At 51.3% G+C, this 19,212-nt stretch overlaps 1 protein-coding gene across 4 annotated transcripts; it reads right to left on the bottom strand.

Moving 5' to 3' along the window:
- Positions 1–411: 411 nt before the first annotated feature.
- Positions 412–18,983, bottom strand: TFAP2A (transcription factor AP-2 alpha). Of its 4 annotated transcripts, none has more exons than XM_068670761.1 (8): positions 14,168–14,584; positions 13,114–13,140; positions 11,352–11,786; positions 8,369–8,420; positions 7,016–7,247; positions 6,110–6,228; positions 3,701–3,842; positions 412–2,150 (listed from the first exon to the last, which is right to left on the bottom strand). In XM_068670761.1, the coding sequence occupies exons 1-8, from the start codon at positions 14,336–14,338 to the stop codon at positions 1,862–1,864; spliced, it is 1,467 nt and encodes a 488-aa protein (XP_068526862.1). In that variant the 5' UTR covers positions 14,339–14,584; the 3' UTR covers positions 412–1,861. The 4 variants fall into 4 exon arrangements, with proteins under 4 accessions (XP_068526862.1, XP_068526865.1, XP_068526864.1 ...); XM_068670764.1 differs by having other exon boundaries at positions 13,114–13,644; positions 14,168–14,305; XM_068670763.1 differs by lacking the exons at positions 13,114–13,140; positions 14,168–14,584 and adding an exon at positions 18,830–18,983.
- Between the last annotated feature and the right edge of the window lie 229 nt (positions 18,984–19,212).

Below are 19,212 nucleotides of genomic sequence, written 5' to 3'. Positions count from 1 at the left end.
CTTATAATTCTGTATGCTATATAGAAACATAAATAAAATCCTAGAGGTCAACATAAATAAAATAAAACTTTATTTTTTAAATAAAATTATGTATTGGTTAAAGAAAAGATAGTGTGTCATTTTGTTAGTAGTACAGACAATTTTTTATCCAAAAGAATACATTGTGCTTTATTGTGTCATTTGTCTGAATACAGACTCAGTGGAATATCTAAATGATACCCTGCTCTGAACTCCAAGTTGAAAGTAAGTTTTTATTATACTTGAGGGAAACAATGGGTTCAGCTGCTTATTGCAAGGAGCAATTGTCAAGGGAGAGTTAAACTCAATTACTGTAACCATACTGAATAAAAAATACTGCCAAGAACAAAAATACGCCTGGGTAAAGACAGCCACTGAATAAAAAAATCGACATAAAGCGTATCAAATATTTATTTATCTGGGCAACAAAGGACTATGATACATTGACAGGCATGGAAACTACTGCCGGCACAACTCAATACAATACAACTATAACTGCTTCCAATATGGCCAGTGGAATTACAGGATACCAGGTGGTCCCAAATGTTCGAAGTTTTTTGGGAAAAAAAAAAAAAGAAGAAAAACAAAAGGGAGGAAGAAAAAAAAAAAAAGGAAAGAAAAGCTAAATCTTGTTTTAAAAGACAATATTAATTTATTGCTCTGATGGTGCTTTCAGGAAAGGGACAGTGGATAAAAATAACTTCTTTCATTTCCCACAACACATAAAGGTTGTAAAACCACTAACATGTTTAAAAATCTTGCCAGGGTCCAACATCACTTAATTTTTTTCTGCAATGAGAAACTAAATGTCATACTAATTATATATAAAAATTCATGTTTTTTTTTTATTTGTTCAGCTGCTTCATTGTCGCCTTTAACATGCTACAACAGGGCTAAAAATGATGTATCCCAGAGAATAACCCCCAAAAAACCTCTGATATCTAAATAAGTACCATGAACCACATGATGAACTAAGAGGGGAAGATTTAAAACCCACTAAACAAGAGGTAAACGAGATCACCAGATAAATAAAAAAAGGCTTAAAACAGACTCACCATATTTACAATTCCCATTAAATTACACATAAATAAATATATACATACATGAACACTGATTCCCTTATATAATAACCGTGAACCGTGTTGCAATAGAAAGTTCAAGTTGGTCGCTTTACCTTTGACAGGAAAAAGTTCTATAACTGAAGATATGACATGGAACTGCTTGTGTTTTGTGTTCAAGTTTATTCACAATACTGATAAAATGTCATCAGTCCTTTTTGCCTTTTCTTTGTTTGTTTGCTGTTGCACTTTTTTCACTTTTTTCTTAATATGGCTACAATCTTAACTGAAGTTTATGTAAGGGAAGGTGGTGATTCAGTCCGGTGAAGCTCATAGAATTTTTTTTTAGTATTATTTATTTCTTTTTTTTATTATTATTTTTAATATATTTTTAGAAAAAAGGTCCTTTTTGTTTTGTTTTTGTTTTCCTCCTTTTGTTTTATTTAAAAAAAAAACGTCCACAAACTCAAGACAGAACTTTTTCTCTTTGCTGGCTCCGTCCCCCTGTTCTGTTCTCTTAGGCTCCAAACTGGAGTAGTAAAACGATGGTAGCAGCGGGGGGAGAGGAGGGGCAAGTGAAAAGGGAAAAAATGGAAATGTGGATGCTGGGAAAGGGTGCGGGGAGAGGGCAGAGCAGTCCTGCAGAGTCAGAGAACAGGATTGGCAGAAGGACGCTCATTCTGTTGCTGTAGCCTGGGGTGCTGGGTGCAGGGAAGAGGGAGGAGGGAGACGAATGGACTGATGGGCTGTAAGGGGGGAAGGGAGAGGAGTTGGGGGGGGGATCCTCACTTTCGGTGCTTCTCCTCTTTGTCGCCGCTTTTGGTGCTGTTGTCTGTGTGGCTGTTGGGATTGTTGCTGAGGTACATTTTGTCCATGGCCTTGAGCGCCTCGGTGAGATAGTTCTGCAGGGCGGTAACAGCAGCGCACACCGCCGGGCTGCCGAAGCCGTGTGAGATGAGGTTGAAGTGGGTCAGGCAGCTCTGGATGCCCGGCTCCAAAATGGGGTTGGGCCGCGAGTTCCCCAGGGGAGATCGGTCCTGAGCCAGCAGGTCGGTGAACTCTTTACAGATCTGTCTGTAGCACAAATGGAGCAGAGAGACAGAGAGAGGGAGGGAGAGGAAGAGAGAGGGAGAGAAATGAACCATCGCCGTCAGCAGCAAAGTCAGTGTGTACTCCCTGCTAGATTACACAAGGCCCTGGATCAAGGGGGTTGCTGCCCCCGAGTGCACACATGCATACGCACTCTCCACCCGTCCTTCTGCACAACCTTTCCCCCGATTCTCACTCTTGGCAGGCAAGCACAAACCTCTTCCCCTCACCTCGCATACACGCACAATTGCGCACATGCCTCACGCCCCAGCCAATGCACAGGCAAACAACAAGCAGCACGCACACGCAAGCATCTTTTGCCCACCCCAGCAATCCCCGCATCGCACTCCTTCACCTACTTCCTACAAACACACATCCCTTCCCAGCTGGGTTTTGGAACAGAACTGTAACACAGTTTAAAGTTCTCCAGCGAAGGGGAACAGAAGAGATGGGGAGTAATATCTAAAGAAAGTTTTTCAGGGATTTATTCGTGTTTTGGAACTGGAGAGAGCCTCAGGCCTCCTCCTGCATGAGGCTAAAACATGCCCACGTGTCAGGAAGAAAGAGTGAGGGCAGAGAGGGGAGCAGAGGCTTTAAATTAGGGTATGCTGAAGCACTTATATATGTACATCTATATCTCAAAATCCGAAGGGACCTTGCCACAGAGGGGAAGGCTGACGCTAACTGGAGTCTGGAAATTTCCTTCCAGGGAGCCAGGAAGGGAGGATACAAGGGCACGGTGCAGAAGTGAGGCTGTATCACCTGCTCGCTGCACAAACGTTTGGGGAAATAACACACCTTATAGCAAGAGCTTAGAGGCGTGTTGAAATAGTTTGTGTTCTAAAACCCACGTTAATGTCTTCCAGCCATAAACTGGCTCCCATCTTCTGCCTGCGCCCTCTGGCACTGTGCCCTTTGGTGACACCTCCATTGGTAATTAAGGGCTACTAAACAGCCCTTTTAATTTCCAGCAAACATATCAAAACAATCATTTTCTTTTCACACACCACCTGGAAGTCTAGTCAGCCCCACCAACGATAAACTCCACTAGCATTTTAACTGCGTACAGATTGGCATTTAAAATATATTTTTAATATCCCTATATTCACTAAGTAACCGAGCTCCTAGGGAAGAAAGAACCATTGCAGATTTTAATGAACTGAAATTGGTTTAATGCGCCAGTTTTATTTTACTGTCAATGGGAAACCTTCTCCTTCCACCTAAAGTGATAAGCTAAGTGAAAAGACCTGGAAAATGTTTTTCTTTGAAGAATTATTGCCTTTTCTTCAACTAAACATCCACCCACGATTTTCACAACTCACTTTCAAGGTAATCCTCACACAAACCAACTTGATGGAGACCAAGCTGGGTTATGCAGCAGTCCTAGAGCATGAGGGCACACACACCCCCTCACAATTTGCAAAACCATTAGCCACTGACTACGTGGCAAACACTTGCACACAAAGGCCCCAAACCCGGGTCTCTCGCACTCCCCTCACAACTGAGCAACATGCCAGAAAGGTAAAATGTCTTACTTTGTAGCTAGAAGCATGTTTTTTCTTGTGACTTGCTCGTTTGGATCGGAATGTTGTCGGTTGAGAAATTCAGCTACTGCTTTGGCAGGAAATTCTGTCTCACAAACGTACCCAAAATCTCTAGCTAGATGCACTGCTTCTCCTGCAAAGGGAGATGCGGGAGGAAAACACACAGCTCATCAGTACACATGGCACAGAGGCAAAAATCCATTAGGAAAGAAAGTACTACCTTCTACTCAGGTTCTTCTTCTAAAAGACTTGGACTTGTTTCTTTACAAAAAGGTACGGTAAGAAATGCTAATCACGTCTTACCGTGTAGGAATTGTCTTTGCTTCAGTTTAGGGTAATGCAAACGTGTATTTTCATGCCAGCCATTACAAGTGAAATCTCACACTAGATTTTCCTTTTTAAAGTTTCCATTGACTAACAGATTTTATACAGACCGGCTCCATGCACCTAGAATGTGCGCTTACATTTACACATACACATGTATACAACAGCCATTCATACATATTTCATTCAAAGCTATTTACTCCAGAAATATTTGTTTGCCTCGGCCATGTCTCTATATTCTTTTGCAACGCATCAATGATTAATATTGATCATAATTACTCCTAGAGCTCTTTTAAATAAAATGCATTAAACAGCTAAGTGTTTAAAATTTAACTTGATCGCATATAATTATACGTTCACCCCCAAACGATTAACCATGAGAATTTTAGGGTCATTCCACTGAGTCTGTCTGTTTTGTTGATTTTCAAATCTTTGGTTTTAATTTCCTGAACCAGTTGGTTTTTACTGCAGGGCTTCCTGCCATTAGCTCTAGCTCCGGAAGAACGCATGCGCCAATTAGAGCTTCAAAGCCTCAGTCCAGTGAGCTTGTTTCCATAAAATGGAGCGGATCATAAACAATAACAGTACTCTAGAAACTGCCTCATCGCTACAGGACTCAAAGCCCAAGCAATGTTTATACTATCATCCCCCCAAAATTAGCCACCACCGCTAAGCTAACTGGAGATCAGGCCTCTGTTTTGCTTTTTATTTTTATTATAAAAAAAAAAAAATTCTTTTAAAGCCATTGTATGCCAAAGCCAAGCAGAACAATAGATTACCATAAAACATCTTCCATATTCATTAACATCACAAATAATGTTAAGTGTCTACCAAATCTAGACTTTTTACAAGTTCTCCCCTCGTGATTTTTTTTAGTACGGTGTGTTGATGCAATTGCAAAGCCTTTTCAAAAACATGAAGACACAGTAATTTTCACGCAGTATAAATATAATGCAGCTACTAATCTGATTTTTTTTTTTTAAAAAAAAAAGAAAGACGTCTGGCATGGCACAGTGCTTCTTTCCCCATCCCTTTGAACATGAAACATCTCTAGCAGAACGCAAAGTGACAACAAAACAAAGCTACAAATTCCCTCCTACACAACCAAACTTAAGCTAACCTACACAGCCCGGGCTGAGGTTAAAAGCACTCTGCAGACTGAAGCAGTCCAAAACGTTGTGAAACCTACAAGTAAGGAGAAAGGAGGAGGATGTATTTTCTGGTCGTGGGTTTACTTTGTGCCAGCCAGGGTGGCAAAGCAACTGTTTCAAAACTAAATGATTGCAAACTCTTGAGCTTCCCACCTCCAAGTTCTGAAAGCATAGGACATCTGAAGGTGTTAAAAGTAAGCGCACGTTTTCTGGCCAGAGCAAAGTAGAGGAGAATGATATAATGAAGGGAACATATGTTCTGAAAATGAGAACCAAAAGGGAAAGGGGGGAGTGCAACTTTGAGGCTTTCAGGACACCATTAATTCATAGCTTAGGTCAAGGATTCCCAAATTAATTCAGGAAGTAATGGTCACGCATTTCTCAAATGCAGATGTCGGAAAACTCAAATGATTTACTGTTATGTTGCTGTGGGCGGGAGGGAGGCGAATCCTAACGTGGCTGCAGTTTTTGACATTTAAGATCGCCTAGTTGTCCACCGGTGGAAGAAGGACGGCAGCGACTCTGCTCCCTGTAACTTCTAATCCAGCACTGGCGAGACCAAGTCCGCAGCCCCCGCTTGCTGCCACCAACAAAACCAGTTTACACTGGGGAGGGATTACTGGCCTGACTACGGGAGCGGGACAGGACCCTGAAAAGATCTAGTCCAAAGCAAATCAACCAACGGTGGGACACGCTGCTGAGTCTGCAGGACTCATGCAAGCCTGTTTCAGATTAAAACAAAAGGCAGAGATGTACGTTTTTATCTGACCAAACACAACGATGCCTCAGCACTGACTCAGGAAAAAAAAAAAAAAAAAAAAAAAAAAAAAAAAAAAAAAAACCAAAAACTAAGCCTCGTCCTGCTGGGGAAAACCAATGGGCAAGGTTTATCCTACCAACCCTCCCGGCCCGTGGAGTCACTTACCCTCCACCAGCGAAGTGAGCAAGGTGACGTTAGCAGCTTTGCGCCTCCCGGCTGGCAGGTTTAGCCCTATTTTGTCCAGTTTCTCTCTGAGGGATCGCCCTCCATTTTTGGACTTTGCCCTGCACCACGACAGAAAGATGGTTAGAAAAGAGGGACAGGATTCACCCCTGGACACCGTGCTCCTACAGAAGGGGCGTTGAGGGGAGGTTTGGGGGGGATTTGCTATTGAAGGGGTGTCAAGGAGAGTTTATTTGGGGAGATTCACCACAAAAGAGGTGTTGAGGGGAGGTTTTGGGGGACAAAGGGCTGAAAGCTGAGCTAAATGTGCAGATGGGAGCTGCACAGTGAGGAGACAACCCTCTTCGCACCCTCACCTGCCATGTCCCTGAAGGGGCCGCCTGCTCTCTGGCGAGGGCCAGTACATTATTTCACTAGCTGGGAGGGTCAGGAGCCCACACCACCACACGTGAACGGGGAGACGAACGCACAGGGGCTCATCTCCGCACAGATGAGCTTCCTGACAGCGATGGGGACAGGAGACGGGCCACTTTGGCCAATTAACCCTGGAGTTTATTCCCTGCCCAAACACTCTTTAATTGTCTGGACTACGTTACAGCAGGGGGGGTGGTCCCCACAGCCCAGGGGTTTTGGGGTGCCACTGCTGTTGGGGTACATGACGTGACGGAGGGGCACCCACTCCAGGCAGCATCGCCGTGGCTGGAGCGCCCCCCGCCCCCTTTCTGCCGGCTCTGCCCCGACCCCTGGCGGCAGGGGGGGTGCGCGCTGAGCCCCCCCCCCCCCCAATTCCCCCCCTTCTCAGCTGGCGGGCGCCCGTTAGGGCACAGCCAGACAGACAGACAGACAGACACACGGAGCGGAGCCCGCCGCCATCCCGCCGCCCCTCACCTCCGCAGCACTCCGCCCAGCAGGGAGGCGTTGAGGCACTCGGGCGGCGAGAGGCGTCGCTGCACTTCCGCCACCGTGACCTTGTACTTGGAGGTGGAGCTGAGCAGCGAGAGGCGGCCCGGCACCGAGCAGAAGACCTCGTTGGGGTTGACCACCCCGCCGAAGAGCGCGTCCTTGTTGATGGGGATGGAGGAGACGGCGTTGTTGTTAGACTTGGAGAGGGACACGGGGCCTGCAGGGAGGGAGGAGCAGGGCGGTGAGGGTGAGGAGCGGGCGGGGGGACGGGGCAGGAGGAGGAGGAGGAGAGGCGGCCGCCGGGCTACGGGAGGGGGGGACCGGGGGGGATGAGGCGAGGGCAGGCACCCCTTGGTCCGCAGCGGCTGCCCGACACCAGAACAAGAGGGAAAACAAACGGGGCGCCCAGCGCTGGACGCCGAGGGAGGCGATTCCCGGGGGGCCGCGGCCACCCGCGCCCCTTTTCCCTCTCCCCGGGCCCGGCGGGAGCCTTCGGGCTCCGTCCTCGCCCATGCCCCCCAGCCCCGGCCCGAAGGGGCCCCCGCCGTTTTGGATAGATGGCTTGTGACATTAATAGCTCTGGGAGGGCTAATAGATACGCCAGGAGTTAAACGAACTCTTGAGATTACTAATAAAAGAGCCAATTATCATGTCGGCTCGGAAAGAGCATCTCTTAAGATTTATCCCTTGCACGTCTAATTTGACGTGACAAAGGCTTCGCGGGCAGGGGAAGGGGACAAAACTTTAAGCACAGCGGCTGGGCTCGGGGGGAAGAGTGGTGTGAGCCGGCACCTTGCTTGGCACAGCACCCCCGGGTGGCTTTGCACCTTCACACGGAGAGCAGAGCGCCCTGTGCCACCTTCCCTTCCCTCTGCTCGTCCGGAGCACGGTGGGAGCGCACGTCCGAGCGGAGACACGCCGGCAGTGCCCCACACACAGCGCTCCGGGACCGGCCTCCCAGCAGCTTCAACCCCCCAGCAATCCCAGCAATTTCAATCTCAAGCAAAGCAAAGAGCACAAAGCTAAGCACAACTGATCCCCCAGCATCTAGCCCTTTGCTCTCCAGCAGCCCAGCTAGTCTCCACTGCACTTTAGCCACAAAAACACGAAGGGGAAGGAAGAGATTGTTCTCCTCCAGAGCCCAGTTTGGTAACAACGATTAAATACCGATGCTCTGCGCAGAGCTGGGAAGGGAGCCGCTTGCCGAGGCACCAGAGCACCGGCTCGGCTTTGTTGGACATTTCCAGGGCAGGGCTGAGCCCGACTACCCTGCTCTGCCTCTGAGCCCCTGGCCAGCGGCGCCCAGGCTCTGCCACCACGCGCGAGGAAGCAGCTCACCTTTCTTAATTACAGTTTGATCCGGGATGTTAATACCGGGGTCTTCTACGTGCTGCAAGGAAAGGGAGAGAGGCGGGCTGTCAGTGCGCGGTGCCGGCGAAAGGCAACGGGGCGTGGGAGGGGAGCCCCGGAGGGCACCGGGCAGAGGGAAAGCGACAACGGGGGGGCGGAGAGGAGACGGGGTTCGGGGGCGCTTCCTTCGCACGGAAGAACCCTGCCTCCCTCCCCGCTCTTCTCCACGAAAAACGAGAAAAAAATAATAATGATAACAACAACAACAAAAAAAGAACAAAGATCCACCCCACACCCTCGGGACTCGTCCTGCCGAGCCCGACGCCCGGTCGGCCTCCAGCCTCCCTTTCTGCCTCCCCGGCCCGGCCTCTCCCCGCCGCAAGGGAGCACAAAGAAGCGCCCGCACCGCACCGACGGGGCGAGCCGAGCCGAGCCGGGCCGAGCCCCTGCAGCCCCGGGGTCCCCACTATTGTCCGCTCGCACTTTTGCGCGCTGGAGGCTGCAGATGGGGTTTTGCGCGCCCGCGCCGCAACGTGATTAGAAAGTCAAATGAAATCATGTTTTCTAATTCAAAAAAATGACAAGCGATATAATGTCTGGCTGTGTTTACAAATTAACACCAGTGGTGCTGAGATAGAAGATTTCGCAATCGTTACAAAACACAGGCATTACCATTTAAAAAACTATTACTTCCTTCTCTAGTCTTTGTCCAACAATAATACTGATTCTAACATTTTCCATTCTGTCTTGGATTTATGCTCCTGTTAATTGTGCCTGATCTCAATGATTCCGGGTGGATGGTACTAAGTTGCTTTATTACAGGTTTTATTATACTCAATGCTCTCATTTGTAACTTGCCTAAAGTGCTTCTGGATTTAAGTATAATTAAATTGAGAAATGTTCAGAAATGACTACTGCTGCAGTTCTTGTGTTTTAACTATATGGGGAAATATGATCCCTTTATGCATGCACCCTAAACCCATAAAGTAAATGTAGTGTGGCATAATACTTTTATTTGTGTTATTTCTACACATATTCCATACAGGGAGGACTGTTAAGTTTAAAATCCCACAGAGATATTTATGATTAAATAATTTTCACCGTCTACTTGATTTTCTTAAATATTTAGTGGTCCCTTTTATTAAAGGTTAGCTGTTGCAGCAACAGAAAATTTTGAAAAATCACACTTTCCACGACCCAAATTTCTGCAAAGGATTTTGTTGTTGTTGTTTCATAACTAGATAAATGCTCTCAAAAGATACATTATCTTATTTTTATGCCTTCCTTCATGCATCCTGCTGATTCAGTTTTACAGAGAGTAAAATAAAATTGGCTGGGCTGGTTTAAGGATTTAAACCAGATGGCATTTGGTTTTCACAAACTATAGCAATGCTATTAATTCATAGATCTTACAAAGGCAAATAAAATGATTTGTACTTAAAATATCTGCACAAGAGGCTTCCCAAGCCAGCCCACTGCAACAAAGCGCAATCACAGTGAGGGGGAATTCAAGAGAACATTTTAGGTCACGTTCCTACAGCAGTCAGGGGCTCACAGTCAACAAATTAGTTTATTCTTACTATTGCCTCCGTGTTATTTTATATCAGGTTAAAAGAATCGACCTGTTTTTAACGGATCCAAATTGCTTACTAAATCCTCCACTTTGGGAAACATATGCGTTTATTGCAAAACTGCTAAACATAACCAGCAATTTTCTGTGGCTAATTTAGCCAGATGAGGGCTGTAATAAATTCACTATTTTCCCCGAATATGATTTACAAAAGATTTCAAAATGACCCCCCAAAATAGGTAAGTTCATCTGAACATTATCCTTGCAACACGAAACTGTACTCATTAAACTGTCAGCGAATATATTGTTGTAATATTTGATCCTGTAATTTGGGATGGCATTTCAGCAAAAATCACATCCAGATACCACAATTCCCTCCTCCTCTTTCCTCGTTGCAAAGTAAAGCAGCTTCAGCCCCTTAGCACAAGCTCTGTGGGCTTTAATAAATTTATTGGCATGTTCTAATTCTATTTTCAGGGAGAAACCCAGAAAGATGAACTTTGATCACAAGCAGTCATTCCTATCACATTGCATAAGGCCACTTTCCTAACTGAACAATAGCACGGCTCACTTTGTAAATACCCCTCGTGCTAATGTCATGCTTAATTAGGAATCATTTTTTAATCTGTATTTATTGATAACAAAATTAGATCCCCCAAATAACGCACCACCCAATAGGCTCCAAACATTTAATTTAATATAGGGTGTAGCAGGTCTGGCTAGAATTTGATAACCTATAGCTAATGATTTATGAGGTCATCCCTCTGCACTACTGCTAAAAGAATAAGGCAGCATTTTAATATACCTCTCCTCTGATTTGTCAATTAATTCCTTTGGAGAAGAGGATCTGCCCGTATCCTCTTACAACTTTAGATGTCATTATCCTGTATGCCAATTCTGTAATCATGGGGAACGTTTTTTTTTTTTCTTTTAAGACCACTTTCACCCACTTTTATTTTTTTCCCCTTTTCTTTCCCCTCTTTCCCTTTACGTTTGCCTGAGAGGACATTTAATGAGATCTCGCATTTCAGACTAATGCTTTTCCCAAGGCAGCGAGAAATCCCCAAATGCACGGCCCTGTGGTGATATTATACATTCTTCCAATCGTAACAGCTTATTGTCATTGAGAAGGAAAGATATTGTTAACGATGACAGTAATTTGATTTATTTATATTTTAGCGGGCACGCTAACAGGGAGGCATCGTGCAGGGATGAAACGCGAGAACCCATTGTTCTGTGTGGGGGGCTCAGGGTCTCCTTGCCCCCCTCCCTTTTTTGCTTAGTGGGGAGAAGGTCTGGGGGGAGATCCCCTTCCCCTTGCCCTCTGCCCCCCCCAAGGGGGGTAGAGGGATGTGGGGAGTGATGCCAGAGGGATGCAAGGGCCCGAGCAGCGGGGCTTACCGGCACGTCCTCGATGGCGTGAGGGATGGAGTGTAGGGGCAGGTCAGCCAGCCCCGAGCCCAGCCCGTGCGGGGCATGCAGCAGGTCGTCATGCCGCCGGTAGTCCCTGCGGGGGTCCAAGCCCGAAAGCTGGTGGGGGAGCCCCCGGTGCGTGTGCAGGAGCCCCGTTTCCTGGCTCTGCCTCTGTCCCGGCCATCCAGGGTGCTGGGGCTGCGGCTGGGCGTGGAGGGGGTTGAGGCTGTAGGGGTCGTTCACGTGGGAGTAGGGGTCCTGAGACTGGGGGTAGATGGGCTGGTAAGGAGGGGGGAAGTAGGGAGGCTGGAAGTCGGCGTTGGGGGTATGGGAGAGCGGCGGGGCGCTGGTGTAGGGGGACTGACCCACGGTCCCCAGCTGGGGCAGCCGGGCCGTCCCGTTGCTGGTGCTGTCGTGGCGCTCCTAGGGTGTGGGGGTGTCAAAATGGGGAGGGGGGGGAAGGGGGGAAGGACACGGGGAGGAGAAGGAGGGGGGGAGAAAAGAAAAACAAAAGATAAAATCAAACTGTTTCTCGTCAAAAGCGGCTCCCAAATTTCACCCGCCGGGCGATCCGCCTGCTCGGAGGCAGAGCTGAGGATTTCTCTGCCCCCCCCACCGCCCTTTCAACAAAATCCTGAGGTACTCTCGCTTCTCGAATAATAACAATAACGACGACGATAGCAGCGGCGATAGCACTACTCATAGCAGGACTGCTCACAACAATTCATGAAATGTTGCGGCGGCACAGCGTGGATTCACGACAGATCGCGCCCGGGCATTGCAGGAGCAGGTATTTCCCGCAAATAGAAAGAATCATTTCTAAGCGTGCCGTAGGAAAATGATAATAAGAATAACGCTCTTGCCACCCAAAAAACGCTCCTGCCGGCCCTGAGCAAAATTAAGACGGAGTCAGCCGCCGAGATTACCGCTAACGCATCCCAAGAAAAACGTGGGAAATCAAAGACCACTGCCATCTTGTTACCAGAAGACGCCGAAATGGGCTCTGACCACCCACCCGTTCCCCTTGCAACTTTGGCAAATGTGTCGGGGCGAAGGCACGGCCGCGGGGCCCCTCCGCAGCCCACCCGGGGGCAAAGCCGCACCGAGCCCCCGTTTGCCCGAGGGAAATAGGGGTCGGCGGGGGGATGCGGGATCCCCGGCTCTGGAGGCTTCTGAGGCCGGGCAAAAGAGCCCGCAGGTACGTCCGGGGAAAAAGGCATGGCCTCCGCGGAGGAGGAGAAGGAGGAGGAAGAGGAGGAGAAGGAGGAGGAAGGGGGGGTCGGAGGGAAAGGGCCACGGGCCCGCAAAAAGGAAACGGGAAAGCTGGAAATATCCCGTTTGCAGGTGGCAAGGGGGAGAAATCTGAGCGGCGGGGTCCAAGCAAAGCCTTTTGCCGTTCGCAAACCAAAAATAAATAAAATAAACCAAAACAAAATAAAAAAACAAAATAAAATAAAAACAAAATAAAATAAAGACCGTAGGGGGAGAGAGAAAAAAATATAAAAAAAATAAAAAAACGAAACGAAGAAAACAAAAAAAAAAAAAACGAGAGTGGACGAGAAGGAAAAAAAAAAAAAAAAAAAAAGAGAGAGAGAGAGAAGGGAAGGTAAAGCACCGATTTAATAAAAATGCAGGAAGGAAAAAGAGCCCTCTCCAGCAAGCTGGATGCGAAAGCCCGGCTGCCACCGCCACCAACAATAGCAACACCCAGCACCCGATCCCCCTCCGAGAGAGCCGCGAAGCCACTCACCATAGCCGAAAAACTGTGCACTAACATCTGCGAAGAGTCGGGGGGTTACGAGGCAGGGCAGAAAAAAATAACGATAATAACAACAACAAAAAAGCAGAGCAAAGTGACCGGAGCTGCGCGCACAGCCCCCGGCGGAGCCTGCGCGGGCGCGGAGGGAGCGCGGCCGGAGCCCGGCGCTAGGCGCGGGGGGGACCGGGGCGCCGGGGCTGCTCCGCGGGTGCGCCACGATAATCCATCAGAACTTGCACCGATCCCGGCTGCCCTTCATCGGCTCTTGCAAAGGCGAGCTCTCTCTCTATCCTGGCGTGGTGTGAGGAGTCAAAGTTGGTCGCTTTTTTTTTTTTTTTTTTGGTTTTGCGCTTTTTTTTTTTTTTGCCTTTTTTTTTTTCCCGCTTTTTAGCGTGTGTGTGTTTGTTTCTTAATCCTTTTTTTTTTTCTCCTCTGTCTCTCTTTTTTTTTTTTTTCTCCTTTGACTTAGCTGCTGGTTCACTTGAGCTCCTAATAACAGATCTGCTGCCTTCCTGGAGACTCCTAATAGCAGATATTCATGACTATTAATATTACACGAATACTTAATAAGGGAAGAATGGCTGGAAATCGAGCGTGAAGCGAGAAGGCAACTCAAGGCAGAGCCTGTTCTAAATGACGTCCATTGAATGAAGAATCAGTGTATCTAATCAGAGATGGGGGAGAGGGAGAGAGAGAGAGAGAGAGGGAGAGAGAGAGAGAGAGAGACAAAAAGGGAGAGAGAGGGAGAGCGAGAGGGGGGACATGCTGCTGCGTCTGACGAATCACAGGAAAGGGGCAACATTTTAAAAGGTTGCAGGGCATGCAAAAGTGAAAGAGAAAGAGATCCGGAGAGAGGGAGAGGGTGGGAGACGGGAGGGCGTGCGGCGGGAGCGGGAGGGGGGGGACGAAAAGGGGGGGGAGGACGGGCAGAAAGAGAGAGGGGAGGGGGCGCGGGATCCCCCCTTCCTTCCCTTCGCTTCCTTCCCCTTCCCTTCCCTCCCACCAGTCCATCTTCCCCTGCCCCCGCGGGCCGGCGAGGGCGCACCTCGGGCTGCGGCTGCTGGGCGAAGCCGGCCTCAAAGCCCACGGCGAAGAGCGGCTGCTGGCTCCCCGCTTGGCTCTTGCTACCCTCCGAGGAGCCCCCGCCGCCTCCTTTCCGCGGGGTGGGCTCCGGGGGGCCGCCCCCCCCCGCTGCTGCCGCCGCCGCCCCGTCCATGCCTCGACGGCGCCCCGCCGGGGGGCTCCCAGCGCCGCCGAGCCGGCTCGCCTCCGTGCGTCCCGGAAAGCGGCTGGGAAAGTTTTTTGGCCTTTTTTTTTTTTTTGGGTGTCTCCCCTGCTCCGTCTCAGCCCTCCTCCGCCTCCCCGTCGCCGTCCTCCTCTTCCTCCTCCTCCTCTTCGAGGCCGAGGCGAGCCCGGGGTAGGGGGCTGGGGAGCCCCGGGAGCATTCACCGGGCTCCCCTCGGCCCCCCTCTCGGAGGAGCCGGGAAAAGAAAGAAAGGGGGAAAAGACAACGGGCGGGGAAGGAAGGGAAGGGAAGGAGGGCGGGGGGGAGAGGGAGACGGGAAAAGAGGCACGGCGAGAGCTTCTCCCGGCCCAGACAAGCCGGGGCTCCGGCGCAACCCGTCGGACTGGCTGCGCAACTCCCCAGCTACTCCCTCGGCCGGGCGCTGCTCCACTTTCCGCCGCCCGGCCACGCAACGGCGACGGGAACGGCCGGGCTGCGCCCCGCCGCTCTCCCCCAGGTCCTTTTCTTTCCCCAGAGCCTGCCCCCCACTGAGCAGGAGCTCCCTCCCCCTCCATTTTTTCCCCCCTTCCCCCGCAAACCCCCTTGCAGCCCGCATCCCCTTCCCAGGAGTGGCATCCCGCAGCCGGGAGCAGCGGGGTGCTACATCCCCTCAGCGCGGGGGCGACAAAAAGCAGTGAGGACGAAATCCCACGCCTAAAAATCCCATGTCCTGGGCGGGGGAAGAAGGGGAGAGGTATGGCTTGCGCCCCAAGTCCAGCCAGGGGAAAGCACTTAAGAAAAAAGAAAAATAATAATAATAGAAAGATTGCCCTGACACTTCATTCCTAGAAATCAGGCTTCTGCCAGCAAGTGGATCTAAGCGCTCAGCTCCCACGCCGGGAGAGCAGCTTCATCCCAACGGCTTGATCCAGGACCCGAGCACCAAATAATTTAATCCCCGGCAAGCGCGGCGAGTCCTCCATCCCTTTCCTACGCTACAGCATCGCCAAAAGCCGCGGCGGGGGAGGACGGGAGCGTGCCCCCCCGCTCCCTTGGCATGGATGCCGGCAGAGGCTCCGCCGAGGCTGAGGCTGCCTCCCCGCCCGGCTCAGCACCAAAGAAATACATTCATTTGCACAGTGCAGTCCTTTATTGCGCGGTTCGAGTGCACGGCACAGGCAACTTTTGCAAAACGCATGACAAGGGTATTCGTTGGTTTGGGATGAGGCAAACCATTCCGGGCATGGCTCTTCTTTTTCTTCGTCTTCTCCTCCTTTCTGGAAGGTGAAAAGCCACTCGCCTCTTTCTCAAGAGACAGATGCACACCCATACACACATGCACGCACCCGGGGCTGTGCTGAACGGCTCCCAGCCCTGGTTAGGTGGGCGCTGCACTCCCAGGAGGACCCAAAATCCTTGCCCAGAGCCAGGGGAGCGCGGCCCTGCGGGGCGGAGGCTGGCTGGGGGGCGCCGCTCCGCAGCCCCGGATTGCGGCTCCACAGCTGGCCCCGCAAGGCACGCAGCTCGCAACGAGCGAGCCGCGGCTCCAGCGAAATATAGGATTTTAGGCGTCGGTCCCGAGTCGATCTATAGGGGTGCCTCGGGCACCTGGTGTGCGAGAGCGATTCTTTCTCTTCCCTTTGTCTCCTTGCCCTTTCATTCATCCAGCCATCCGTCCATCCATCCATCCATCCATCCATCCATACGGATGAGCGTAGCATCCTACAGAGCCTTATCTAGAGAGGATCTACCTAGAGACAAGACCGCTGCTGCATCCTCCGTCCTGCTCGTCTTCCCTCACACACTGCCGACAAAGCTGGGTTTCCACAAGCCCCGAAGTTCCTGGGGAAGGACCCCAGCCCCTCTCCAGCTGCAGGACCGCGAGGAAGCCTGGCGAAGGAGCAGAAGTTTTCCTAAACGAAATTCAGAGATCGATGGATGCTGCGGGGTCCCGCTCGCAGCTGAGGGGCCCGGGGCTCTCTGCCCCGGCCCGGGAAAGAGCTTACCTCACATTCCTCATACTTGATATTATCCGTCAGTTTCCAAAGCATTTTCATGGATTGGCGTGAGAGAGGATTTGTTTCTCCCTGCCTTTCACTAAAGTGGTGCCTCTGGTATGCGGAGCGCGGCTGGCGGAGGCTGTGCACTGCTCCTCTGCGCGCTCTGAGATCTCCCTCTAATGGTCGAAACTTTTCCCTTTTCCAGCTCTTTACCAACAGCCTAATCGCCTCATTAGCATATCAACAATAGCCCAATTGCTCTCCAGCACAACAACCTGCAGCGGCGGACACAGGTACAACGGACCCACGGGCCACGGGGCTTTGCCGAGCCACGCGTGGGGGCAGAGGCCTCTGACCACCCGTGCGCGGCTCCCTCCGCCTGCCTGGAGTTTGGGACTAGCCGAGAAGCCACCCTTCTCGTTTCTTTTTAGGGTTTTTCCTCCTCTTTCCATCGGGTTGAAAACACCCAAGAGGAGAGCAACGAGACCCGGGCCGCGCTCTGTCCAGGCTGATTGCTCTCTGTGGAGGCTGCTGCCTGGCGGCTTTGATTTTTTTTTTTTTTAATTATATTTTTGGTGGATACTTAAAAAGCTTCTGTCTTTTACAAACTATTTGCTTCCTCTCGGGTCTGTTGGCTATTGCTCTTCAAACAAACAAACAAAAACCAACAACGTAACCTCCCAGACAGCATTGAGCGAGCGGTAACGCGAACGCATCAGGAGCCAAAAAGTCTTTTGCAAGCACTTCGGCAGAGGGACAGAACAATGGCCATAATAAAACTTGGGCTGTTTCTTAGGTGGAGCGCTTCGTTTGCCTAACAATCCACTGCTAACTGAGCGCTCCTCCTGCCCTCCTCTAGGGCTTCTTTTCCAACCTCCTCTTTTTTTTTTTTGTTTGTTTGTTTCCCGCGATGCCCAGCCGAAAGGTTTATTTTCTGTTGCTCCGTTTCCCCATTTTTTCCCTTCTTGAGGCCGCTGCCTCGGGCCTGGCACGGCTCGAACGGGTCGGGCCCCCAGACCCGCTGCGGAGCGGGGCGCGCAGGGGACCTCCAGACCTGGGAAACCCCCCCCAGGGGGCACCGCCCGACACCGAGGCCGCATTCACCGCCTGCGGGAGCGAGCAACCCTTCAGGCCGCGGGGAACCCCTATGGGTGCTCACGGGAGAGCCGAAACACGCTGCCCTGCGCGCCCCCAGCCCCAAAATGCAGCGCTCCCCCCCCACCACCGCCCCCCCATTCCCTACCCTTCGATGCTTTTTTTTTTTTTCCCCCTCTCCCCTCACCAGCTCTTTTGTCTGCAAATGGCTGGAGAGTAAATTGTTGGTTTTACTCCCATTGAGGTTCAAATGGAGCTGGCAGATTAAGGCCGGCTAATGCGGGCCGGGGGAGGAGGGAACCCAGGGGGTCGCCGCGCCTTAGCGCCGGCCTGGCGGGGCACGGCCGAGGAGTGCGGAGCCCCCCGCCCGGGACCACCCGGAGTAGCCCCCTGAGGCTGCGGGCACGGCTCCGCACGGCCCAGCAAAGCCGCAGGGGTGCCTTGGCGAAAAGGAGAGAAGGGGCGCACGGCGAACTCAGGAGTGAATTTCAAGGCAGATAGCCCGTAGGTGGAATCGTGTAAGGGTTGCTTTTAGGAGAAAACTAATAATAATAATAATAACGAAATCCTTTTTTGATCACTTCTGCGCGCCGACCTGATAAAATAACGCCGGGACTAACTGGGAAAATAACTTCAGAGATATTTTTGTTTACTGCATGTTTTCCCGCAGAAAACTTACTGCTACATCCCCCCCAACCCCTAAGCCCCCCTCCCACCCACCACCCACCCCCCCCCCCAAAGAAAGAAATAAGAAAAAAGCAGCACAAGGAAAGACTTAGTCGCGAGAATCGAAAAGTTGGGAGCAGAAAAGATGGGCTCCCATCTTGCGCTGCACTGTCCGGGAAAAAGTAAATCGTTTTCGGCAGCAAAAACATGAGTGCTTCAACAGCCCCCTTCACCTCCGCTTTTTATTAACTGCCTAAATCGCGGCCGCACATTCCGGAGGCTGTGGGATTTCCCAAAACTACCCCAGTTTCTCCACGCGTGACGGCTCCCCCGTGGGGTGGGGGGGTCCCTACGGCCCCACGGGGTCGGGGCCACGCTGCTACCTCCCAAGCCACCCTCCCCGATTTCAACTCGTCCCCGGGGCCGCTCCTGGCACCTCTCCGGCCAGGTAGGAACAGCGGGGGGCTTTTTTTTTCCCATGGGATAGGCTCAGGGGAGCCCACGACGTGGCTGTCCCCCTGCAACAGGTAGCAAGCGGTGGGATTGGGCTGGGGGGGCGCAGGTAGGCGCACCCCACAATTTAGCCCTCTCCTTCCCCCGCAGCCAGCGGCCGCAGGGCCCGACGCCTTTCCCCGTTCCAGCCCTATCTCCCCTCCCAAAATAACAACACCACCCCAAAACAACAACAACAAAATCCAACAGCGAAGGAGGCTCGCGTTACCTGCCAGTCCCCCATTTTGGCAAGGATGGACATCCTGGCTGCGGGCTGCGTATCCCCAGGTCCCCGCTGGTCATGGACTGCGATTTACCCGCGACGCCTGTGGGTAAATCCTCCCCTTACCTGCGCCGGGACTCTCTCACCTGGCCATAAAGAGCTGGGTGCTCCCTGCCTGCGCCTGCGCGCTACTTGCGCGCTGCCTGCGCGCTGCCCCCCGCCGCCGCGCAGCCCCGGGGCTGCCCCGGGCCGGGGTGGGGACGGGCGAGCCCCCTGCCCTTCTATTCCTCCCCTCCCCGGGGGGGGCGGCGGGTCCCTCGGGGGCGAATTCCTAACTGCGACAGTGATGATAATAATAATAATAATAACAACAACAATAACCGGCCTAC

The sequence above is a fragment of the Anas acuta genome, chromosome 2, assembly GCF_963932015.1.
Source record: "Anas acuta chromosome 2, bAnaAcu1.1, whole genome shotgun sequence".
NCBI lineage: Eukaryota > Metazoa > Chordata > Aves > Anseriformes > Anatidae > Anas > Anas acuta.
The sequence above is the reverse complement of the archived record's forward strand: the minus strand, read 5'-3'. Positions and strand labels throughout refer to the sequence as shown.